General features: G+C 50.2%; 3 protein-coding genes across 6 annotated transcripts; 2 read left to right on the top strand and 1 right to left on the bottom strand.

Moving 5' to 3' along the window:
- The first annotated feature begins 219 nt into the window (after positions 1-219).
- Positions 220-13,707, top strand: P2rx5 (purinergic receptor P2X 5). 3 transcript variants are annotated; one of them, XM_021176648.3, is made up of 13 exons: positions 220-719; positions 5,475-5,625; positions 6,159-6,230; positions 6,859-6,934; positions 7,021-7,117; positions 7,274-7,354; positions 7,625-7,763; positions 8,167-8,300; positions 8,552-8,645; positions 8,762-8,827; positions 11,010-11,092; positions 11,908-12,075; positions 12,590-13,707. In XM_021176648.3, the coding sequence occupies exons 1-13, from the start codon at positions 583-585 to the stop codon at positions 12,657-12,659; spliced, it is 1,368 nt and encodes a 455-aa protein (XP_021032307.1). In that variant the 5' UTR covers positions 220-582; the 3' UTR covers positions 12,660-13,707. The 3 variants fall into 3 exon arrangements, with proteins under 3 accessions (XP_021032307.1, XP_021032306.1, XP_029339096.1); XM_021176647.2 differs by having other exon boundaries at positions 12,515-13,707; XM_029483236.2 differs by lacking the exon at positions 12,590-13,707 and adding an exon at positions 12,370-12,518.
- Positions 13,708-16,678: 2,971 nt separating this feature from the next.
- Emc6 (ER membrane protein complex subunit 6) lies at positions 16,679-18,226 on the bottom strand. The gene is made up of 2 exons (XM_021177836.3): positions 18,096-18,226; positions 16,679-17,909 (listed from the first exon to the last, which is right to left on the bottom strand). The coding sequence occupies exon 2, from the start codon at positions 17,859-17,861 to the stop codon at positions 17,529-17,531; it is 333 nt and encodes a 110-aa protein (XP_021033495.1). The 5' UTR covers positions 17,862-17,909; positions 18,096-18,226; the 3' UTR covers positions 16,679-17,528.
- Positions 18,227-18,275: 49 nt separating this feature from the next.
- Positions 18,276-23,161, top strand: Tax1bp3 (Tax1 binding protein 3). 2 transcript variants are annotated; one of them, XM_021177835.3, is made up of 5 exons: positions 18,276-18,340; positions 18,448-18,498; positions 21,502-21,621; positions 21,844-21,921; positions 22,204-23,161. In XM_021177835.3, the coding sequence occupies exons 2-5, from the start codon at positions 18,460-18,462 to the stop codon at positions 22,339-22,341; spliced, it is 375 nt and encodes a 124-aa protein (XP_021033494.1). In that variant the 5' UTR covers positions 18,276-18,340; positions 18,448-18,459; the 3' UTR covers positions 22,342-23,161. The 2 variants fall into 2 exon arrangements, with proteins under 2 accessions (XP_021033494.1, XP_021033492.1); XM_021177833.2 differs by lacking the exon at positions 18,276-18,340 and having other exon boundaries at positions 18,360-18,498.
- Positions 23,162-24,309: the final 1,148 nt, after the last annotated feature.

The following is a 24,309-nucleotide window of genomic DNA, read 5'->3' as shown; positions in this document are numbered from 1 at the left end:
TCCCTGACCCTAGAAATTTGTACGGTTTAAATCCGCAGCCATAAAAGCGGTGGAAAAGCCCCTTGATTACAGCACACACAGGCAGCCAGGGACCTACCTATACGTCTGTCTGACAGCATGAGTAGCGAGGCCAGGACAACAGGGAAAACAGTCATTACTGTCTATCCCTCCTCCTTTACTTCCTGCACTGTGGGTCCCTTCCGGATTCTGCCTCTATTTCCCCACCGGGTTCCTCTCGAGAGAGTCCCGTGGGAGGAGGTAGGGGCGGGCGAGACGCCTTGGAAAGCACCTTCCCCTTCTTCCTCGCCTCCGCACACAGCCAGTGGCTGGAGGCACAGCCCGGTGGTGTCACCGTGTCAGCGGAGACGGCTTCATCCCAGGCTGGGCGCTCGCCGCAGTCAGGCTCTCCGCAGCAGCAGGATCCTCCTGGCCGCGCTGTGCTCGCGCCCGGGTCTGCGCGTCTGCTCTCCAGCTCATGCCCTTTGGAGCCGCGCACCCCGGGACTGCGGCAGCGCACACAGAGTGCTCAGTTGGCTGCGGGGCAGCTGGAGGCGGCGGCGGTGGCCAAAGTGAGCTGGAGGCATGGGCCAGGCGGCCTGGAAGGGGTTCGTGTTGTCTCTGTTCGACTACAAGACAGCAAAGTTCGTGGTAGCCAAGAGCAAGAAGGTGGGGCTGCTCTACCGGGTGCTGCAGCTCACCATCCTGTTGTACTTACTCATGTGAGTTCTTGGGCACTTATTTGAAGCAAGGGTACATGGGGCAGGGAAGGTGTAGACACTGGGGCCTTGGGGGAGTCAGCCTTAAAGCTCGTGGATGTAAGGATGGGAAAGTAAAATGGGGACACTGCCTTGTGAAACGTGGGCGGCGGCAACTGGATACCTTGGTTGGAAGCTGTCTGTAGGAGCTCCTTCTCCCAGGACTGGAGCTTCCAGTGTTACAGCCATGACCACGAGGCAGGGATGCCAGGACACTGGACTTCAGCTGCCCCCCAGAGGCCTCCCTGTGTCCGGCTTGACAGCTGGCCCAGGCACCCAGCAGGTTATTTATAAGCATTGAGCATTACTGGCTTACTCTTGGTTGGGCCAACTCATGGGATTGGCATGTTCTGGAACTCAGGGTTAGCTCACGGGAATCAGGAGGGCAGCCATTCCAGCGTCCAGATGCTCTACTGTTTTCCCTTATTGCTATCTCATCTAGCAGGCTATAAGCCTACCAGCCCACGGGCAGTTTGATGGGGATTTAACAGCTTGGTTAGAGGTCTCCCTTGCTCCTAGGAAGAAAAGAGGGCACAGGTGGAAAGAGGAAGGCAGCCACGGTGGACAGCTGCGGTTCACTTTCCTTTCCTCATTAAATGATGTGCAATTATGCTCCTGGGTGGGGGTGGGGGGCAGTCCTGGCCTAGCCTTGCTACTTTCTAATGGCTGCCCCTATCCCTCCACCAGGCAGGGTTTCTCTGTGCAGCCCTGGTTATCCTGGAACTGCTCAGTAGAGCAGGCTGGCCTCAAACTCAGAAATCCTCCTTCCTTTACCTCTGGAGTGCTGTGATTATAGGTGTGGGTAATGGCTGTGTTCTTAGCGTTTCCTGGATTTTAGCTCCGAGGCACTTGGCAGTATCCTACCTCAGGGCCTTTGGACTGCTGCTGTTCCTTGGCCACCCAGTTTTCTTTCCCTGCTCAGTCAACATCCCTCCTTATCCAGATTTGATTTCTCCCTCTCCCTCCCTCCCTGGCACTTCCATAAGTCATTTTGATTGGCCATTTGCTCAGTGTCTATTTCTGACTCCCTGAAGTCTGGGGATGCCATGAGGTGATGTCACACTGTGATGTCATTTCACTTGGCAATCTGTATGAAATGAGTAAACAAATGCTGAATGTTTGCTTCCTGTTTTGCACTGGAGCAGCATTTCTCTGCTAAAATGGAAGATATGCTCAAGAACCACAACTTTTGAGCCAAGCGCGGTGGCGAACACTTTTAATCCCAGCACTCAAGAGGCAGAGGTGAAAGCCGGGCGGTGGTGGCACACGCCTTTAATCCCAGCACTTGGGAGGCAGAGGCAGGCAGATTTCTGAGTTCGAGGCCAGCCTGGTCTACAGAGTGAGTTCCAGGACAGCCAGATTCACAAAGCAAGTTCCAGAACAGACAAGGCTCTTACACAGAGAGACTGTCTTGAAAACCACCATCATCACCACCACCAACGACAAAACAAAACAAAAGAACCCACACCTTTCTCAGAGTTCCTTGTAAATGGGACAGTTTAGGATCCAGGCTCTCCATCTCTGCCCCAGAAATGAGGAAATGGTTTACACCTTCGTGACTCCCTGCGAGAACCAGCATGCCATCATTCATGGCATGACGGGGCAATGGCTTCTTCCTCCTTTGACCCCTTTGACTGCTTTCCCCAGCTTCACCAAGAATGGTTAAGCTGGCTGATAGCTAACTACGAGTTAGTGATTTGTGTGTATGGAGCTTTTGCTCTGTGCTAGCCTCCCTGTGACACAGGTCACCTCATTTTCAAAGTCTTATCTTTTTAGGGGCCAGAGTGAAGTTGTGAAGTCTGGATGGTTAGGAGTGCTTGCTGGTTTTGCTTGTTTGCTATTGTTTTTGTTTATTTTTAAAAAAGATTTATTTATTTTAATGTATATGAGTACACTGTAGTTGTCTTCAAACACGCGAGAAGAGGGCGTCAGATCACATTGCAGATGTTTGTGAGCCACCATGTGGTTGCTGGGAATTGAACTCAGGACCTTTGGAAGAGCGGTCAGTGTTCTTAACCATTGAGCCATCTTTTCAGCCCATTTTTTGTTTTTAAATACTTATTATGTATACAATATCCTGTCTGCATATATTCCTACACGGCAGAAGAGCATCAGAGCACCATCTGGTTGCTGGGAACTGAACTTAAGACCTCTGGAAGATCAGACAGTACTCTTAACCTCTGAGCTATCTCTCTCCAGCATGTTTGCTGTTCCTTTAGTTCAGTTCCCAGCTGATTGGCTTACAACCTTCTGTAATTCCAGTAATTCCAGCCCCAGAGGATCTGACTCTTCTGACTTCCAACTGTACCTGACCTCACAAGCACACTCAAGCACATATAAGCACACTCACACACACACACACACAAAATTTAATAATATATATCTTATTGGAAATATGTGATATTATAGGCTGGAGAGATGGCTCAGTGGTTAAGAGCACTGACTGCTCTTCCAGAGGTCCTGAGTTCAAATCCCAGCAACCACATGGGGGCTCATAACCATCTGTAATGGTGTCTGATGCATTCTTCTGGTGTGTCTGCAGACAGCAACAGTGCTCACATACATAAAATAAATAAATAAATACTTTTTTTTAAAATTTATTTTTTTATTAGGTATTTTCCTCGTTTACATTTTCAATGCTATCCCAAAAGTCCCCCATACCCACCCCCAATACCTACCCACCCACTCCCCCTTTTTGGCCCTGGGGTTCCCCTGTACTGGGGCATATAAAGTTTGCAAATCCAATGGGCCTCTCTTTGCAGTGATGACCGACTAGGCCATCTTTTGATACATATGCAGCTAGAGACAAGAGCTCCGGGGTACTGGTTAGTTCATATTGTTGTTCCACCTATAGGGTTGCAGTTCCCTTTAGCTCCTTGGGTAATTTCTCTAGCTCCTCCATTGGGGGCCCTGTGATCCATCCAATAGCTGACTGTGATCATCCACTTCTGTGTTTGCTAGGCCCCGGCATAGTCTCACAAGAGACAGCTATATCTGGGTCCTTTCAGCAAAATCTTGCTAGTGTATGCAATGGTGTCAGCATTTGGAAGCTGATTATGGGATGGATCCCTGCATATGGCAATCACTAGATGGTCCATCCTTTCGTCACAGCTCCAAATTTTGTCTCTGTAACTCCTTCCATGGGTGTTTTGTTCCCATTTCTAAGAAGGGGCAAAGTGTCCACACTTTGGTCTTCGTTCTTCTTGAGTTTCATGCGTTTAGCAAATTGTATCTCATATCTTGGGTATCCTAAGTTTCTGGGCTAATATCCACTTATCAGTGGATATTATTTTTTTTTTTAAAAGAGAAATCAAATTTTTTTGCTGTTCTGTTTTTGCTATGTATGTTTTTTGTTTTGTTTTATGAGACAGGATTTCTCTGTGTAGCTCTGGCTGTCCTGGAACTTGCTTAGGAGACTAGGTTGGCCTCAACTTAGAGCTCCAACTGATAGCTAACTACAAGTTAGCCTCTGCCTCCTGAATGCCAGGATTAAAGATATACACCACAACATTATTTTGTATTTATGTGTATGAGGCTGTATAAGTTTGTGTGCACTGTGTGCTGGTGCTCATGGAGGTTAGAGGGTGTCAGACACCCTGGAACTTTACTTACAGGTGGATATGAGCAACCTGATGCAGGGGCTGGGAACTGAACTCAGGTCCTCTGCAGGAGCATTAAGTGCTCTTAACCACTGAACAATCTCTTCAGTCCTGTGATTTTTTTCTTATTACTTTACTTATTATATATGTGTATGGGTAGGTATGTGTCATAGTGCACATGTGGGAGTCTGTTCTATCATTCGTGTGGGATTAAATTCAGAACATCAACCTTAGAGGTAACTTTATCTACTGAGCCATCTTGCTGGCCCTGCTATGTTTTCAGTCTAAAAGAATACAAGACTTAATTTGTTTCTATTCATTTTCTTGTTTTTGGTGCAAAACCCAAGGCCTTATACATGCCAGGTAACCCCTTTACCCTTGAATGTCATATATGTATATATATGTGTGTGTGTGTGTGTACATATATATATATGTGTGTGTGTACATATATATATATATATATGTGTGTGTGTGTGTGTGTGTGTATGTGTATATATGCACACACACACACACACACACACACATGAGAGGGGGAGGAGAATATCTCACTGTGTAGCTCTGGCTGTCCTGTAACTCACTATGTAGAACAATTTGGCCTCAAACTCACAGAGACACGCCTGCCTCTGTATCCCAAGTGCTGGGATTAAAGGGGTAGACTACCTCACCACCCAGCCATTTCTTTCTTTTTTAGATGTACCAGTTTTCTTATTTTATGTGTATGAATGTTTTTTTCTGAATGTAGGTTTGTGCACCATTTGTGTGTCTGGTTCCCATCCCTAAGGTCACAACGGGGACTGGAGTTACAGATGGCTGTGAACTACCATGTAGGTGCCTGGAATGGAAAAGGATGCTCTGCAAGACAAATAGGTGGTCTTAACCACTAAGCCAACTCTTCAGCCCCAGATTTTCTTTAAAAGATAGCATCTCACCCTGTACCCAGGATGGCCTTCAACAGTCTACTTTCCAGCTTTAGCACACCGACTGCAGAACGCATGCTTGCAGGGCAGGTGAACCCCTGAGCTCTTGCTCCCACCAGTCTAGGACATACTATGGTTCTCACTCCAGCCTGGGCCTGGGCAGCCCTGTGACTGACACCTGCCTGTTGGTCATATTTCTCCAGATGGGTGTTTCTGATAAAGAAGAGTTATCAGGACATTGATACTTCCCTGCAGAGTGCTGTGGTCACCAAAGTCAAGGGGGTGGCCTATACCAACACCACGATGCTTGGAGAACGGCTCTGGGATGTGGCAGACTTTGTCATTCCGTCTCAGGTCAGATCACCACCTGTCCCTGGGACCTGGGCTGGTGAGGTGTGGCTTGGGTGGGTCACATAGGAAGTGCCCAGAGAACTGCATCAGTTGTCTCCCTGGCTCAGCATGCAGACGGAAACCCTGGTGTCCCTGTCTCCCTTTCTGCACCAGGCCTGGCTTCTTTTGTTCTCAGTGGTCTAGGTATCTGTTGAGACCACATGGGGCTCAGGGTGACCTGGCACAGAGAACTCCTCCCTTATATCCTAGCACCCCTGGGAATATCTCCTCAGCTTGTTCATAGCTGCCCTGGTGTAGAATCAGGGCTGAAGTCTGCACAGAATTATGGGGTGAGAGTGTTTGGGGTTTGTGAAGCTGTAAGTAACCCAAAAAAGATATCCACTTGTAAAGTATGAGCTCATCAGACAGATGGACAATGACCCTCAGTTTTGTGGCCCCCATTGTTCCCAACCCCATGCAGAGGTCCACTTTCTACCAGGCTGAATCTTCCCCGAGAGGCCAAGAGGAGATTTCTCAAACTCTGTCTGGCTCCTCAGGGGGAGAACGTTTTCTTCGTGGTCACCAACCTGATCGTGACTCCTAACCAGCGGCAGGGCATCTGTGCTGAGGTTTGATTTGGCATATGTGTGGTGGGAGGGTTGGGAAGCCCTTGGCTGTGGTGACAGTCCCCCTGGAAGCAGGGGCTTGGTTAGCTCCAAGGGTGTCAAGATGCTGTATAGCTACCACATGCTTTGGGAGATAAATGGGTTTTCTTATATATTTTTTAAAGTTTTACATATTGTGTGTGTGTGAGAGAGAGAGCGAGGGAGAGAAAGAGAGGGAGAGGGAGAGAGAGGAAGAGGGAGAGGGAGAAGAGGAGGGAGAAGGGGAGGGGGAGGGGGAGAAGGAGGAGAGGGAGGGGGAGGGGGAGGGGAGGGGAGAGGGGGAGAGAGAGAGAGAGAGAGAGAGAGAGAGAGAGAGAGAGAGAGAGAGAGAGAGAGAGAGAGAGAGAGAGAGAGAGAACTTTTCAGGAGTTGGTGCTCTCCTTTCACCATGTTTTTTAGGGATTAAACTCAGGGTGTCAGGCTTTCATGACAGATGCCAGGTTAACTACCCAGTCACTTTTGCTAGTCTGAGAAACAGGTTTTCAAAGGGCATGCGGCCTCAAGCCAGGGGGGAGCCCTCTTCTGTCTCTGATGCGACCTGGTCCTGGGCTGGTGGAAACCTTTATTAGCAGATCCTTTTCTTTCCTTGCAGCGTGAGGGCATCCCTGATGGCGAGTGTTCAGAGGACACCGACTGTCACGCTGGGGAGTCTGTTGTAGCGGGGCACGGTGAGGGCCTGGACTAGCTGGGGCTGGAGCAGGGCAAAGGCGCATGGACAGGAAGGCACACAGCATTGCCTGTCTCTCCTCTGCAGGACTGAAAACTGGTCGCTGTCTACGGGTGGGGAACTCTACCCGGGGCACCTGTGAGATCTTTGCTTGGTGCCCAGTGGAGACAAAGTCCATGCCAATGTGAGTGGGTGGTCCCAGAGGAGCTGCCCACACACTCTTCCTTACACAGTGGGTGCTTACATCTGGGGTCAGAGGCCTCCCTGCTCCATAGGTTCAGGGGAGTCCTAGAGGGCAGGGGCAGGTCTCCTGCTCAGGTTTCCCTGGCCTGGTTTTCAGGGATCCCCTCCTGAAGGACGCAGAAGGCTTCACCATTTTCATAAAGAACTTTATTCGCTTCCCCAAGTTCAACTTCTCCAAGTAGGTGGGGGCTCGGCTATTGGAGGGGGAGGTGGGCCGAGGGCCCTCTCTGTGGCTGTGCTGAAGCCCTGCATGGTGTGTATACATGACTGAATAAACAGGGGAGCCCTTTCTTCTGCTTGGGGGTGGTTTCTGTTCTTGAGAGGAATAAGATACGAGGGGGATTGGGGGTGTGGGGAGGCCACGTCTGGCAAAGGACCCACTGCTTCCTGCAAAGGGCCTGGGCTCAGCAACGAAGCGTCCTAACCTCGTGTCATGGCTTCCTTTCAGAGCCAATGTGCTAGAAACAGGCGACAAACATTTCCTGAAAACCTGTCACTTCAGCTCCACCAATCTCTACTGCCCCATCTTCCGACTGGGGTCCATTGTTCGCTGGGCAGGGGCTGACTTCCAGGACATAGCCCTGAAGGTGGGTGATGTGTGCTCAGGGAGCCCTCCCTGGAGACCTGGGTGCTGCATTGAGAAGGGGAAGATGGAGGGGCCTCTAGGGCCAGGGTGATCCTGAATTGTCCCCTTGTCCTCAGGAGCTCTCTATTTTCAGAGTTAGTTGTGACACATGGCTGGCTGTGTCAGGCACTCAGTAGGGGTTGGGGTGGGTGAGTGGGGCTGACTCAGAGCCCCCTAGGTTGTTTTCTGATCCCAGGGCATCACCAGAAACAATCGTAAGGAACGTATAGATGCCTGCTGATCTGTGTGTAAAGTGTGGTCCTACCAGACCTCTGGCTGACTCGTGTGGCTCTCCTAAAGGGCTGCTCTGTGACTTCTGTCCATCTATGGATAACTCTAGCATTCACCCTGTCTCATGTATCAAGGGCGGTGTGATAGGAATCCACATTGAATGGGATTGTGACCTTGATAAAGCTGCCTCCCACTGCAACCCACACTATTATTTCAACCGTCTGGACAACAAACACACACAATCCATCTCCTCTGGGTATAACTTCAGGTAACGACTCTTTTTGTGCTACCTGGTGACCTTGACTCTCTACTGTATCCTTTGCTGGGTCAAGTCCACCAGCGTTCTCAGGGTCCAGGGGTTGGTACTAAGCATGCTGGGAAAGCCCAATCTTTGTATTTGCCTCAGTGAGCAGGTCTGGGCCTACTCCTAGAGCAGCTCTAGATCCTGTATTGCTGAGACTCCCCCCAAGCTTTGTAAAGGTACAGGCGGATGAGCGTCCCCTGGGCCCTGTCTCCCAGGTTTGCCAGGTATTACCGTGACCCTCATGGGGTAGAGTTCCGTGACCTGATGAAAGCATATGGCATCCGCTTTGATGTGATAGTTAATGGCAAGGTATGTGGCTCTTCTCTTTCCAGGGCCTGATGGTTGCTGGGTCAGGGAGGCTGGAGAGCCCCTGGGGATCCGGCGGTCCACCTTGCCTTACTCGTCTGTCTGTTTCTGTCTCACAGGCGGGAAAATTCAACATCATCCCCACAGTCATCAACATTGGTTCTGGGCTGGCGCTCATGGGTGCTGTGAGTATCTCCCCTGCCTTACTGGCTCCCTAGGGACAGGGAAGTCACTAACTGCCTGGCAGGAGCATGCAGAGCCCAGAACCCAGGAGGCCTGTGAGGTCACAGGGACAAAGGTGATTTTACACCGTGCCAGCTGCCCCAGAGGGCGTTGTCTGCCCGTAGCCCTGGCTGTGAGCTTGAATGGTGTGGCACACAGGTGGATTATCCTCTAGTCCTGCTGTGGGCTGGGATCTTTGGGATCCTGTGTCTAAACATTTCCATCTCCGGTTCTGGTAATGGGAAACCGATGAGGCTATGCTGGTTTGGGCACTGCTGGGGCCAGGGACTTCTTTGCTTTGGGGGTGTTCGGTGCACTGTGCTTAAGAATCCCTGATTTCTACCCACTAAGTGTCAGTAGGCCCCTCCTCACAGCTGGGTTGCTCAAAAAGGGGGCTCCAGCTAAGAACTTGTAGTTCAAAGGATGAGAAGCAGGGGAGACAGTCTTGTAATCCTTTGGGGTGGGTGGTTAGCCACCCATTGTGGCTTCTATGGTAGGAAATGGCTGGAGTGTAGGGAAGGGCTTCCTGCAAATGATACTTCCCTGGTGCTTCTGGGAGGAGGTTAAATGTGGGAGGCATTGTTAGGGGTTCATGCCAGCACAGCAAATTCCATGCCATGGCTTCCTGAAACCTCTTCCCTCTGCCCGGGCAACCCAAGCAGCCATGGAAGGATTTTCTCTCAGGACCCAGGATTGACTTTGCATTGAGAGTGAGAAACTTGCCTTGACAGGGATTAACAGTGATCTCTAACGGGCAGTGATGGTGCACACCTTTAATCCTAGTTCTTGGGAGGCAGGGGCAGGAGGAATCTCTTAGTTTGAGGTGAGTCTAGCCAGAGACACACAGAGAAACCTGGTCTTGAAAACCAAACTGAACCAAACCAAATCAAACCAAACCAAACCAGAGTGGTCCCCAAGTGGCGCATTCCTGACTAAGGCAGTCGTTTTTAGGATCCCTGGCTGTGTTGTGCATGCATAGCTCTCTGACAATGTAGGGAAAGTCTGGAGGTCTGAGAACACGGCCATGGACTGAAGGTAATGGGTGCAGCAGAGGGTGGTGGTGAAGCAGGGAGAAGTTGAGGAAAACATAGATGCTCCACTGGGGCCTCCTCTGCCTTCAGTTCTCCATCCCTGTACTAAAGGTAGAGTAGCCCTCTGCTGGAGAAGGCGGGCATAACACACAACATGCTCAGCTCTGAGGCCTGTGCTCAGTGATTAGTCCACCCTGATTGGGTTAGCTCAGGCTTCCCAGGGTTGTAGCGTCCCTATTGTTGAGGTTAAGATGCCTTCCAGCCAGGGTACCAGAGGGCTCTGTGAACCATTACATTGCCTCCCTGTAAAGGACTAGGACCAGCATCCCTAAAAGCATTCCATAGACATACATGCTGGTTCTCACTCCCACTGGAAGCATCCTTTGCTCTTCTCACACAGGCCCCGTGGCTTCCTTCCTTCCTTTTTTAATTTTATTTATTATTATATATAAGTACACTGCAGCTGTCTTCAGCCACACCAGAAGAGGGCGTCAGATCTCACTATGGATGGTTGTGAGCCATCATGTGGTTGCTGGGATTTGAACTCAGGACCTTTGGAAGAGCAGTCAGTGCTCTTACCCGCTGAGCCATCTCACCAGCCCCCTGTGGCATTTTCTGGTGACAACAAACCTGCTTCTCCCTATGCAATGCAATCCCAGGCCTCCATTTCAGCTCTCAAGACAGCCTGGGTGCTGGTCCCCAGACTGAGTGAATGCTACTATGTTCCACCCACTTTCGATCCTGTTTCCATTATAGGACTAGTGGCTCCACATCATAATCCACTTGTCCCTGGTAGCAGAGGGAGTCCCCAGGTCTCTATAGTCTACATCCCTCTGGCACGCTAGTGCATATCTGGCTGATGGTAGATTCTTAGCAAATGCACGTTGACAATATCAGACCTGGTCAGGGCAGAGAGGGGAACTTGATCCATGGAATCAGACAGCATTGCCCCAATCTAAGCTGTACCTGCCATGGGGTGGCTCTGTTCTCCCAGACATCACCTCTTTCTGGACTGTCTTTTTATCTTTCATGTGGTGCCCTGCTCCTGGGCTGTGGCAGGCTCCAAGCAGTATGAAGCTAGGATTCTGAGTCATAGCTCCCAACTCTTTTGCAGGGGGCTTTCTTCTGTGACCTGGTACTTATCTACCTCATCAGAAAGAGCGAGTTTTACCGAGACAAGAAGTTTGAGAAAGTGAGGTAAGTTAACCTTCCACTCTGTGGCCCAAGAGGATCTCCCCTAGCCCCTGCCTTAGAGCCCCATCTGGCTAGTCCTGGGTTGGGTGTGTATGTGGCATGCTATGAGGACCTGCTTCATAAGACTGAACTTGGTTCAGAAGACCCAGGGAAGAAGTCTCCTAGGTTACCTGACAGATTTCTTTATAGGCGCTAGCTTACTGGAGGGTTTAGACATGCCCATGCCTTCTTTATAGGCGCTAGCTTACTGGAGGGTTCTAGACATGCCCATGCCTTCTTTATAGGCGCTAGCTTACTGGAGGGTTCTAGACATGCCCATGCCTTCTTTATAGGCGCTAGCTTACTGGAGGGTTCTAGACATGCCCATGCCTTCTTTGGGCTTCAGTTTCTCTGAGATGAGAACACTGGTTTATACAAAATGGACTTGGTTCTTAGAGGCCTGGGGTTGAAGGAAGAAGTGTGTGTGTGTGTGTCTATGTGCACTTAGCATTGGGACACTGGACAGCACGGGAAGGTGCTGAGTCTGCAGGAAGGGAAAGGGGTTCTTGTGTTGGTCTTGGAGAAGGAATTCTGGAGGAGTTGGGACTAGAATGAAGAACTGGGTCAGGTAGCATGTGCTTCCTCAGCCCCAGCAACATGGACTATGGGTGCAGGATGGACTTGTATGGTTTGTGTGCACTGCCCCAGATGTAGCCTGAACTTAGCTGGTCCAGCCCCACCTGGCCATAGGCCGCTTTGCTGGAGGAAGGAGTCTGGCTCAACTGAGGGTACAATTCTTTGTGAGTGCCCCAAGGAGGTTGTGGCCATATCTTATGCAGGGGTCAGAAGGAGGAAGATAATGTTGAGGTTGAGGCCAACGAGATGGAGCAGGAGCTGCCAGAGGACAAGCCACTGGAGAGGGTTCATCAGGACGAGCAGGCCCTGGAACTGGCCCAGAGTGGCAGGAAGCAGAATAGCAACTGCCAGGTGCTCTTCGAGCCTGCCAGGTGAGGGACTGGCTTCTGCAGAGGGTGTACTTGGGATTCGCTCCAGAGGGAGTCTCCCAGGCCTAGGGTGGTCCTTTTCCCAGCCCTGTTTTCCTTCCTTGCTAAGGTTGGGCATCCTCCAGCTGGGAGCTGGGTCAGGGCAGGGAAGCAGATGAGAAATAGCCTGGGATGGAGCAGAGTAAAGAGAGAAAGGTGGAAGCTGAGGGCTGTAGCAGCGAGGCCAGACTGAGGGATTCTAAGCATAGCTATCCCCGGAGCTGTCACTGCCTGGCTACATGAGTTCCTTATCTACAGGTCCACCTTGCTTGTCTAGCACAGCCCCCTATTGCTGTGGGAGGCTCTGTGAGTCCCAGTCCTCAGTCTGAACACCGTCATGCATCTGAGCTGCAGCTAAGACAGTGTTCTTTCTTCTCGGCTATGTCTTCCTGCTCACTGACAGAGAAAAGCGACAGGCCATGCCTGCCAGAGTTCCTGACTGCCTTCTCTCTGCCTCTGTGTGCATCCCTCCCTCAAGGTCTGGCCTCCAGGAGAATGCCTTCGTGAACATGAAGCCATCACAGATCTTGCAAACAGTGAAGACGTAGCCAGAGCTCTTGGCAGGGAACAGAGTCAAAGATGTCTGGGCCAGGACAGGCCAAGGCTCTGAACTGGGGAGAGGCATCTCGGTGGTGCCGGCTCAGGATGAGGCTTCTGAGAACAGGTCCTTCAACTCCACCCAGCTTGGGTGGGATCCTGCTGCAAGATTTCATGGAAGGCTTCCTGGTGGCCAAAGCAGCTCAGGATGCAGGAAGGAGGCCTTGGGGCAGGCCCTCAGGGAAGGGGCAGGCCCTCAGGGAAGGGGCAGGCCTGGGGTTTCAGTGGTGGGTTTCTGTTCCTGACTCTGAGCCCAGCTGGACATTTATTTATTTATACAGGCAGTACACATTTATTGGTGCATGCTGCACTTTAGTCCTATCTGAGAGACTTAAAGGCTATGCTGACCTGGCCCTAGGGTAGGGGGCACAGGGGGCACACAAGTTAACTCTCACCAGAGACGTCATAGTCAACCCAGCCAGCCTGGCCTTCCTCCAGTCTCTAGCCAAGTCTTTGACAAGTCCCTGCAGAGAAAGATGGCTGCTCAGAAAAAGCTGTTGGATGACATCCAGGGGACACTTAGCTCCACCCCCAGATGTAACAAGTAAAGCTGGCCAAGGAGGCACCTGGAAAAAAGCTTAAGGGGAGAGCAAACACCCAGGGCTCCTAGTAAGACTGGGGAAGGAAGGCAAGCCAGCCACTACCGGAAGCCTAGCGTGGCTCTGGAAACTGACTTACTTGCCCAGGTGAGACATGGACTTGTTTGTGTGGTTCAGCACTTGCTGTTTGGTTGGTGCTGGGAGTACCTGTCTGACTTCCTTCCTGCTCTCAGAAGCCCAGCCTTGATGTGCTAATGAGATAAAGGATAATTTTCACTGAAAAGCTGTTTCTGACCTGTGCCCCAGTTCCTTATTCCACTGCATCTCATTTCATGGAACCCAAAGTGGGGTCCATGGACCAGCATCCATGCTCCAGAGAGCCTGACAAAAGTGCAGGGCTGCAGGCCTCTCTCCTTAATCCTTCCCTTATGAGTTTCTTCAAGTTCCAAAGTGACTTGCAAGCACACTGTTGTCAATGTCAGCTTGGGTGACTTACACATGCTGCCCTGAGGCCAAGAGGGTCCCTCTCCCATCCCCACCTGTTTTTTTTTTTTTTTTTTTTTTTTTTTTGGTTTTTTTCGAGACAGGGTTTCTCTGTATAGCCCTGGCTATCCTGGAACTCACTCTGTAGACCAGGCTGGCCTCGAACTCAGAAATCCGCCTGCCTCTGCCTCCCAAGTGCTGGGATTAAAGGCGTGCGCCACCACGCCCGGCTCCCCACCTGTTTTTGTTTGAGACAGGAGGTCTCTATGTAGTCCTGGCTATCCTGGAACTCTCTATACAGACCAGGCTGGCCTCACAGATAACTGCCTGCCCCTTAAGTGCTGGGACTAAAGCCACTACACCTGGCTTCCCATCTCCACTTGGAAGACAGCAGTATGCTCATTTTTTTTTTTTTTTAAATTCAAACATTTTGATGAGGTTAATACCTAATCTAATTCAAAATTTAAAGGTTCAGACATAGAAGTAGCCAGGCATGGTGGTGAACAACTTTAATCCCAGCACTTGGGAGGTTGAGGCAGGCAGATCTCTGAGTTGAAGACCAGCCCAATCAATGGAACTAATCTATGCTAGGAAGGAGTATATAGTGAGATCCTGGTTTTTATTTTTTGAAATAAGAAAAAGACAACCTTTTCTATTAACCCTTTCATTTTTCTGAGGAGCATCTGGCCATTCCTTTGGAAAATGATCTATTCATATAAGACCAAATTCCCTGTCAAAACCAGACTTGGGACACATTTAAATACAGGGCTGAGGAGCAGGCTCACTTTCATCTATCCCATGGATATCTGAGTGCTTCTTTTGACACTATGGAGCTTCTCTCTGAAAGGCAACCCACCACATGCAGAACCCTTACAGATGGTTACAGAAGGGGCCTGGTAGTTGGGGGAGCTGGCATACACCTGTAGACTCAGCATCATGAACCAAATAGGGTGCTGGGGGCTCAGAAAGACCAGGGATCTTATTCCAGTTGCTCACAGGGCTGACCATTCTGCCAAAATTGCCGAGTACTCCACACCCCAACTTCTTGCCTTCTGCATAACCTTGATTAAGCTAGCTCATCCATCATATGGAAAACAGCTTATATTAAAAACAAAATAAGAAAACCCAACAAAAAAACCAACCCACCAAAACCCGCAGGGTCTTCTTCTGTAGCCCAGACTTGCCTTGAACTCCTGATCTGAATTAGTTTCCACAGGTGAAACCAGGCTTTTAACTGAAGAACTGAGTTAGGAACTTGAACTCCTAAACTTGGGGAAACACTTTTATTCCTTTCTGGGCACTGCTTGGCTTATTGGCTACAGTCTTAGCCCAAGAGTTCCTTCCTATTTTGACCTTCCAGGATCTGAGGAATTCTTTGCGTAAGTCCCTAGCCTAAACTAGGACATTTAGTATTGTCCTACAAGTTATCCCGTACCTTTGGGAGCATCATGATGTGGGCCAACAAGAAACTGATATACTGGGTGCTGTCAATGTGACAATCAGCCATGAGAGAGCACTATAACTTGGTTTTAAAATAATAAGAGGCATGAAGTTTTTCCCTTTAGGGTTACCCCATGTAGGGGAAAACTTTTTTTTCTTTTTGGTTTTTCTTTTTTTTTTTTTCGAGACAGGATTTCTCTGTGTAGCCCTGGCTGTCTTGGAACTCACTCTGTAGACCAGGCTGGCCTCAAACTCAGAAATCCGCCTGCCTGCCTCTGCCTCCCAAGTGCTGGGATTAAAGGTGTACGTCACCATGCCCTGCAGGGGAAAACATTTTTCGAGGTAGAAACAAGAAACAATAAGAAATGTATGACATTCTGTTCTTGTTATCATGAAGAGATGCAAATCAAAGCGTGGGGAATTTTTAAAACTTACATTTATGTGTGTGTGCCTCAGTGTGCTTGTGAAGGCAGAGTTGGTTCTTCGCTTAGACCATGTAGGTGCTGGAGGATGAACTCAGTCATCAGGTTGGCAGCGGGCACCCTTACCTGCTGAGCCACCTTGCTGGCCCCAAGGAGACTCTTGAACAGATGCTAAAGACAAGGAAGGAGATGGCTTAGTGGTTAAGAGAACTTGCTGTTCTCTTAACAGAAGACTGGAGTTCTGTTCCTAGCATAGCTGTATCTCCAGCCCCAGGGGAGCTGATAACTCTGGCCTCTATGGGCACTTGCATATACCCACCAACACGCAGGCATACGTACCTATATAGGATTTAGAATAAAAACGGATAGAACCATTACTTCTCGTTGGATAAATGCTGGGAAGCATTTGACATTAACTGACCCTCTGCTCAAAACTGATAGGTAAATAAAAAGTCATTACATATTTTTAAAGCAGCCAACATTAGCAACAAATTTACTGTTCAACAACAGGAGTGAGCCCTTCCTTCCCACCTAAGAGAAGTCCCCGAGGAGGTGAGGGCTATATAAACCATGCATGTCAGGATCTTTAGAAGTGGGCACTTTGTGACAGGGAGGAAAAGCTGTGACCTCAGCTTCTTGGAATGAGAGGCAAGCCTGTGGCCCAGGATTCAGGCCTGGGTGCTCAGGCACAGACCATCTACAGAGAAAGAGGTCTTAAATTCAATTTCTTGTATCCTTAAAAAAAGAAAGGGAGGGGGTTGGTGGTGGTGGGGGGGAGCCATTACACATTGCTCCTAGTTTCCTCTAAATGCTCATGGAATCAAGGCCAACTTCCTCCCTGGGTCTTTACTACCTGGTCAGGATTGCCTTATGGCCTAATAAAAGGCTCTTCTTCCTCTTATCTGGCTGTTATTTAGCTTTCTAGTCTCAGATATAATGCTATTCCCTCAAGCACTCCTTGACTCCATTCCCAAGCCTAGTCTAGACCTGGTGCTTTTGGGTATTCTTTCATGGTATCTATATTATCTGTAAAACCAAGTTAATGCCATCTCCCCAGTTAAGACTACAAATTCCACGCGCAACATGTTCACTACAAGTCTAACACAAGTATTTATTTTTTCAGTTAAACATGTACTTCATTCTAAAACCCTCCTCTCAAGGAAGGATTACGAATGAACATATAGTCAGAGGCATTTCAACTGAAACAAACTCATTTGATTAAATGTCCACATAACCTAATCGCCAGAGGACAACAATTTAGAAAAATAGCTTGCATTTTTTGTTATAGGAAAGGCAACTAGCTAAACCTGGTGTAACTGGAACTTAGCTGATTTCACTCATGTGGGAAAGCAGTGGTTAGTGGGAGGGGGTGCTAGAAAAGGACTCTTATCCAATCCAGCATAAGCAAACGGATTTGCAACTGGACCTCGGCCCTGCCCCCTTCCAGATGAGCCACTTCTGGCAGAGACAACCAACCTCTCTGTGCTTCAGGTTTTTCATTAACAGAAAGTTAACAGTAACATCTTCATTGCTATTGGCGAGAATGAAAACACACAATGCCGGTACACAGAGAAAGCTTAGTAACACGAACTGTTACCAGTTCTTAAGATGTTCACGTTAAATTCTCTCATGTAAACTCTAGAGGTCCCTTTGGACTAGGTGTTAAATCCAAAAAAATATACAGGCTGTGGCCTCGTACTTGCTCTCCAGGGAGCAAATCTTGCCGACTTCAAAGCTTGGCTAAGCAAAGAACGACAAGGTGTCACACTTCATTTAATCTGAAGAATAATATTACAGGCTCTGTCTTCAGATATAAATTATAACAGTACAGAACAAGCAGCGAATTCCAACAATTTAAAAACTAAGTCAGTCTACCCGGTGTTAATTCTGGCAAGAGCCTTGCCGATCTGTTTTAAAAGTCACCCCTGCCCTCATTTCAGTAGACGTGCACCATGCCATAGAGGAAGGTCCAAAAGAGGACGTAGGTGAAGAGGCCTCCGATGAGGCCTCCCGTAAAGAGAGGTCTTCGTGACTTAAAATATTTGTTCCACCTCCTGCCCGCTTTGAGAATGAGGAGCAGGGAGAGCAGGACGGAGGCAAGCAGGTAGAAGATGAAGCCGTAGAGGCCGGTGAGGCCGAGGATGCCGGCGGTGGCCCCGGACAGCGCTGACACTGAGGTCCGGCAGTAATCCAGGACCGCGGCGTTGCCTCGCACGGCTGCCTCGCTGATGAACGGCGGCCCTTCCCGCTTGGCCACCACCGCGGCCATCGCACCCGCCGGGCCTCCGCTTCTGCCTTCTCGCCGACTCACGCGGTGCTGTGGAGAAAATCGAGTTACAAGTGGCGCCCGAAGCCCGGCGAGCTGAGCGCACGGCGCCTCCTCCCCCTGGGACCTCCGACGCCGTGCTGGGGGCCTCTGACCTCCACTGCACGCCGAAGCTGAGGCTCGTGCGGGCCCGGACAGCAGCACAGCAGCACACGCCCGACAGGCTCGCGGAGTTACCTGAGACGCCGCGACACAGTCCCTCGTGTTCCCTCAGACAGGAAAAAGCGGCGAGCCCCGCGCCGCCATCTTGCGCTGGAGGCTGCTGGGAGGGCTCGGTTTGCGCAGGCGCACAAACTCGGCCCCGCCCTCCTACGCTTGCGCCTCGGGCGCTCTTCCCTCCCGCCCCACTTTAGCACACAAGTCCGGGGGACTCCGGAAAGCCCAACAGCGCTCCAGATGCTGATTGGCTAGAGACTTCTTAAGTATTCATGAGGGGGCGGGCTGAGCAGGGCTGCCCTTTGTTAACCAGGGAGGGCGCGGCCGCGGGCATTCTCGCTGGGGGTCTCACCGGGCGCTGTCTCCTTGACAGATTTCGGTCGAAATGTCTTACATCCCGGGCCAGCCTGTCACCGCCATAGTGGTGAGTGCGCTTGCGCGGGCTCCTTCTCCTCTTGGCTCACCCCCATTTCGCAGAGCGGCAAACTGACATCTAGACAGGCTGAGAAAGTATAGGACCCGGGGGCTCCTGCGTATATTCCGGTGGCCGTTTCTGCTTAACAGTGCTGCAGTTTTCCCTGGCCTGGAGAGGTGGCTGGGACCTAAGAGCCTCCCGGGACCCTGGGCAGAGGCCAGATCCTGTGCACTGCCGCCGTCGGGTGGATAACTTTTACTAGGCGCAGACCGGGAGGACGTAGGAGAAAGGCTGGTCCGCGGGAGTGTTAGAAAACTCCCCTGCCCTGGGCCTCCTGTCCCCAGCTGGGAGGCCGTGGGGGGCGGGCGCCGATGTCCGTGAGTCGCAGCCTCTGGAATGAGGAAGCGTTTCCTCTGCTCCAGCCGGCACACTGCCGCCGCCGCCGAGCCGTAGGAGATTTAGGGGGTGGGGCTGGCCAGAGTTTGTGCATCCCCCCTTCCCGCTTCTCTTCCGGCCTCGCTGCTCTTGGGACAGACCCCTCGAGAGCTAAGGCTTGGTCTTCTGAACTTTTTAGGGTACTCAGCCCTTGATGCATAGTGTTTGTCCTGTGCATGACACTTAAGGTTCTAGACCTTTCCAGGGCCTCCTTCTCGGTTTGTCTTGTGTATCAATCAGGTGTATTTGAATAGGCAGCAGGATGGAGGGGTAGATGTTACAGTCTGATGGAGGCGCTGGCCAACTCTGAGCAGCTGAATCCCAGAGAGAAGCATCAGTGCCCAGTTTCCTAAAAGGAAGCTTTTAGGAAGGACACAGATCACTCCCCAGACAGGGCCTTACTCATAAGCTTAAACTGGCCTTGATCTTCTGGCAGTTCTCCCTTCTTAGCCTTCCAAGTGTTGGAGTTACAGGTGTGACTTGGCTCCACAGTCCAGCTGGAACCATAGGGATGGACTTTGTTAGATGGGTGTGTTGGAGGGTGGGGACAACAAAGCTACTGATAAAGGTGGCTTGGGAAGGTGAGCTTCCGGCTAGGATATCCCAGTTTTTACTCGGTTTGTACCAGCCTGATTTTTCTAGGATCCTTCACTGGCTGCCCCAGAAAGATCATCGAGTTTGACCCTATCTGGAAAAGGAGGGTGTAATTAGGACCTAGGGAGAGCCACTTTGCTGCCTGACTTCTCCCTTAAGTTAGGACTTTGTCTCTTTTTGGACCTTGCTGGTGGAAGTGAAGGAAGGTGTGTGTGGGAGTAAGCCTGGAGGAGCTTACACTTTTGGACAGGAAGCCCCAGGTGAAAGGACCTTAGGCATCAAGGTTTTCTATCCTCTTCCGTCTTGGCAGGACAATCAGAGTCTTCCTTAAAGCTGTAAGACCACAGTCCTCCAATCCTAATGCCAGGTGCATGCCTGAACATAAGCAGGCAGATCTGGCCTTTCTCAGTCTCGGATTGCTCATGGGGTGGAGGTGCCTCCTTCCCAGTCTTACCCCCTCAGGTAGAGTTAGCATCCTGGTTCTGTTCCAGCCATTTTGTTAAAACCATTTCAAAAGCTTTCCTCTGAACTCTAGCCCCACTGATCTGCCTCCTGGAAGCCTGTGCAGATGACACTGGTCTACCTGGGTCGACGCTTGCATCTATCCTGACTGGTTCTCAGTCATCTCAGCCTTCCTAATCCCACCACCCTTTAATACAGCTCCTCAAGTTATGGTGACCCCAACCATAAAATTAGTTTCGTTGCTACTTCATAACTGTAATTTTACTACCGTTAAGAATCATAATGTTGCTGGGCAGTGGTGGCGCATGCCTTTAATCCCAACACTTGGGAGGCAGAGGCAGGCGGATTTCTGAGTTTGAGGCTAGCCTGGGCTACAAAGTGAGTTCTAGGACATCCAGGGCTACACCGAGAAACCCTGTCTCGAAAAACAAAATAAACAAAAATATTCATAATGCTAAATATCTGTTTTCCAATGGTCTTTGGTGACCCCTTTGTAAGGGTCATTCGATGCCCCCCAGGGAACCCACAGGTAGAGAAAAACTAGCTATATGCCAGGGTGCTCTGTTCCACTTCCTCATGGTCAGTCCTTGTCTACGGATCACCAGTTGTAAGCAGCTCATGTCCTCAGGCCTCTATCTCCCACCCATGAGTTATCAGCTCCAGTGGCCATTGTAGTGCTAATGCCTTAACCTTACTCCTAACTCCTCTTTGAATTCCAGTAGGCTCAAGGTCGAGGTCAGGTGGTGACAGGACCATTTCCCAAGGCTGGGTACAAATGATACTTTTGTCGAAGCCTTTCCTAGTCTGGAAAGTTACCCCCCCACACTTCTTTGTGTTGAAATTCTCAACATTGGGGGGTAACCCCTGGTGGCTGGAGGATGCTTTCTGAGGGCTCTCAAAGAAGCCTGCATAATTGGAGACCTTAACCCCAGAGTATGCTTGAGAGAATCCTGGAATACTCTCTTACAACGGCATAAGAACAGGTCCTGAGGATTGGAGAGATGCTATGATTAGGCCTACACCCTTTCAGTCCATACACACCAGTCTTCTTGGCCAGGAATCCCTTCTTTTCTCTTCTGTGCAAGTTTCTTCTCTATCCCATGCACCTCCCGGCTTGCATGATCTCTGTCTGGTAGGGCTTGCTCAGCAATCTGAGCTGCCTCAGCAAGTGTCTGCATTTTCTCAGGGCTTGATCCTTTCTGTCTTGGGTGGTCCTTCCTCACGAAGATGAGTGTCTTTTCTATAGTAGCCACAGTACCATCAGAATACATATTGATTAGGGATGGGAAATGGGTGTGAAAAGTTGCAGGCAAAGGGCTGTTGTAGAGGTCCCTGTGGCTGGTTTAGACCCAACCACCAACCTAGATAGGTAGCCAGCTGGATTTTTGCAGAGGGCTCTGAACTCTTAGCATAGTTCTAAGCTGGCCCAGCAGCCTGAGGTTGCTGCTGGGCATAGAGATTAGATCTTGCCCCACCCACCTACCTATCCATTACCCTCAATTTGCTTTTTTCTTTTACCAGCAAAGAGTTGAAATTCATAAGTTGCGTCAAGGTGAGAACTTAATCTTGGGCTTCAGTATTGGAGGTGGGATCGACCAGGACCCGTCTCAGAATCCCTTCTCGGAAGATAAAACAGACAAGGTGAGAGGGCTCCGGTCCCAGACCTCCCTGTGGGGAACAGAAGCTGATCCTAGTCAATCCTTAATGATCTGGTAGGATTAGGTAGAAGGCACACTGAGACAGCCTGGAAGAGCAGAGGTGGCCGCCCGTCAGCAGGCTGGAAAATCCCAGGGGCAGCTACACTGATCCCCTCTTGGCCCAATCCAGTGACCACAGGGCTTTACCTGCGCTGTCTTTTCCCAGGGCATTTACGTCACACGAGTATCAGAGGGAGGTCCTGCTGAAATTGCTGGGCTGCAGATTGGAGACAAGATCATGCAGGTACGGTTGTCCCAAAGGAGGAAAACAAGGTTTGGGTGAGAGGGGCTGAAGCACTTGGGGTTGAGGGTTGACCTAGGGTCAGAGAGGAGCAGCTCATCGAAATGGGTGTTGGACGCGATGCAGATATTGCATCCAAAGGAGCTGGTTATCCTGTGTGCCTCTGCTAGAATGCTTGGCAACTCAACTTTAGGGTATGTATATTAGCTTGGGTAGCTTGGGCCCCTCAAAACCCTGTTTCCAGATTGTAGAGGGTGAAGAGCCTGTGTTTTCTCCTTGGGCTAGGTGAACGGCTGGGACATGACCATGGTCACTCACGACCAGGCTCGGAAGCGGCTCACCAAGCGCTCGGAGGAGGTGGTCCGCCTGCTGGTGACTCGGCAGTCTCTGCAGAAGGCTGTACAGCAGTCCATGCTGTCTTAGCAGTCAGCCACCGTCTAGACTTGGGCCCGCTGACCTTTTTGTATAGTGAGAACACATCCACGCTCTGTCTGTATCTAGTTCTGGCTTCTGCTGTGTGCTGGGCCCCAGCTTTGAGGGCTAACAGCTGATCCCAAAGGTCCAAGCCAACCTTCTTATCCCTCAACCTCCCAGCCCGAGGCCATGGGACCAGATCTTTCTCCTGGGATACTGAGGACTGGGAATAAGGCCTGGAGTAGTATCCAGTCTTCAGTAACCATAGTAGGCCCAGTCAGAGACCTCCTATGGGTTCTGCCACAGCATAGGCTGGGCAGTCAGGAAACACCTCTTAGAGCTGCCAAAAGTTTGGAAGTGCCAAGTAGGGTCCTTTTCTCCCAGTTTGCTCTGGTTGAAGGGCTTGGCCCTGCCCTGTCATCTTCTCAGTGCCTCTCCCTATGCTTCCCTCATCATGGTGCCCAGCCTGGGGCTGGACCCACATATGCCAGAGACAGTATGAAGCCCACCTGGATGAAGAGGGCAGGCTCCCACTCCCTTCATTCCCCTAATGGGTGCTGGCCTCCCCACAAGTTTCAAGACTGACATTTCAAGGCAGCTCTCAGGATTGACATTTTTCTCTGCACCTGTGGGTCTAGCTTTTGTATTTTTTAAGTCACAACTTTGGTACAAAAGTGTTTTTATCTGTTTGAATTTAGCTTACTAATTCACACACCAGGAAGCAGCAACTTGTAGCATGTGACCAAGACAGTTGGTTACTATGGAAATGGGGCAGTGTGATGCTATCCCATGTTCAACACTTGTGTCCAATAAACAAAGCTGGAATTCACCAGGGGTTTCTGCTCGATGTTGGGGAGGTGTCTTGGAGGGTGGTATATTTTACAGATGGCTAACTTGTCCCCTGCTGCTCTGGAGTGAAGCCCAACTCCTGTTAGGTCTCTGTGTGTGGAAACCATGTTTCTGGTGGTACCTTAGAAAGCTCACTGGGGACACACTGTGTCTTTGCAGAGACGAAGTTTGTGGAAACGTCTAGAAGCACCTTACTACAGTTATGGGAAGTCTCAATTATATTTGTTCTTACATGTCACTGTGAAACCTTCACGTGCCTCTGTGCAGCCTAGCTTCAGTTCCCACCTGAGTGGGGCCTCATGGGCACTCGGGTTCATGAGAAAAATGCAAGGGGCCAAGAACTGGCTCAGTGGTGAGCTGGGAACTCTAGGCAGATGCCTCTCAGGAGCCTGCCTACTGCTGCCAAGCCAGAAAAGGTAAAGGAAAGCCCAGAAGACTCAGGTATAGGTCAGTGATAGAGTACCTGTCTGACATGCTCAGTGTCCTGCGTTTCAGTTTTAGCACCCTCTCCTAAAGAAAAACTCCAGAATTTAAAATCTGTATTTAAAGGGTAGCACCCAATAACTCTCTTCCTTTTCTAATCTTTTTCTTTTCTTTTTTCTTCCTCTCTCTTTCTCTTTTTCTCTTTCTTTCTCTCTTTCTTTTCTTTCTTTCCTTCCTTCCTTTCTTCCTCTCTCTCTTCCTCCTCTTTCCTCCCTCCCTCCCTCCCTTCCTTTTTTTGGGGGGTGGGGGTGGGTGGGAGGGGTGCTGTTGAACCCAGGGTCTCAAGCCTGCACTCTGAGCCAGCATTCTTCCAGTGAGCCACATCCCTAGCTTGCCCTTTTTGAGACAAAGTCTTGTGTTGTTCAAGCTGGCCTTGAACTTGTGGCCTTATTTAGCCTCAGTCTCCTACATATCTGACATTACAGGTATATATTACTGTGTCCAGCCCAATAACAGGTTTTATTAAAAAAAAAAATCACTGAGTGAGCGAGCTATGGGCTTGACCAGGCTGTAATCTTGACTCTAGGAAACAAGACATTAAGTTAGAGATGTGTCAGTTTACAGAGTAAGATCATCATACCTGCATCATGCCCCACCCCACCTGAACCTTCCAACCCCTGCTCACACCCACGGCTTGAGCATGCT

This window comes from Mus caroli, unplaced genomic scaffold, assembly GCF_978045245.1.
Source record: "Mus caroli unplaced genomic scaffold, Mus_caroli_1 scaffold_13, whole genome shotgun sequence".
NCBI lineage: Eukaryota > Metazoa > Chordata > Mammalia > Rodentia > Muridae > Mus > Mus caroli.
Note: the sequence above shows the minus strand (reverse complement) of the source record. Positions and strands in the feature narration are given on the sequence as shown.

What these genes read in the sequence shown, in the direction of transcription:
- Tax1bp3 (XM_021177835.3), top strand. Translation starts at nt 18,460, where the DNA reads ATGTCTTACATCCCGGGCCAGCCTGTCACCGCCATAGTG. An exon ending in AGCCTGTCACCGCCATAGTG is followed by an intron (nt 18,499 to 21,501) that starts GTGAGTGCGCTT and finishes TTCTTTTACCAG; the next exon opens with CAAAGAGTTGAAATTCATAA. An exon ending in TTGGAGACAAGATCATGCAG is followed by an intron (nt 21,922 to 22,203) that starts GTACGGTTGTCC and finishes TCCTTGGGCTAG; the next exon opens with GTGAACGGCTGGGACATGAC.
- Emc6 (XM_021177836.3), bottom strand. Translation starts at nt 17,861, where the DNA reads ATGGCCGCGGTGGTGGCCAAGCGGGAAGGGCCGCCGTTCATCAGCGAG.
- P2rx5 (XM_021176647.2), top strand. Translation starts at nt 583, where the DNA reads ATGGGCCAGGCGGCCTGGAAGGGGTTCGTGTTGTCTCTGTTCGACTAC. An exon ending in TCCAGGACATAGCCCTGAAG is followed by an intron (nt 7,764 to 8,166) that starts GTGGGTGATGTG and finishes TCATGTATCAAG; the next exon opens with GGCGGTGTGATAGGAATCCA. An exon ending in TCCTCTGGGTATAACTTCAG is followed by an intron (nt 8,301 to 8,551) that starts GTAACGACTCTT and finishes CCTGTCTCCCAG; the next exon opens with GTTTGCCAGGTATTACCGTG.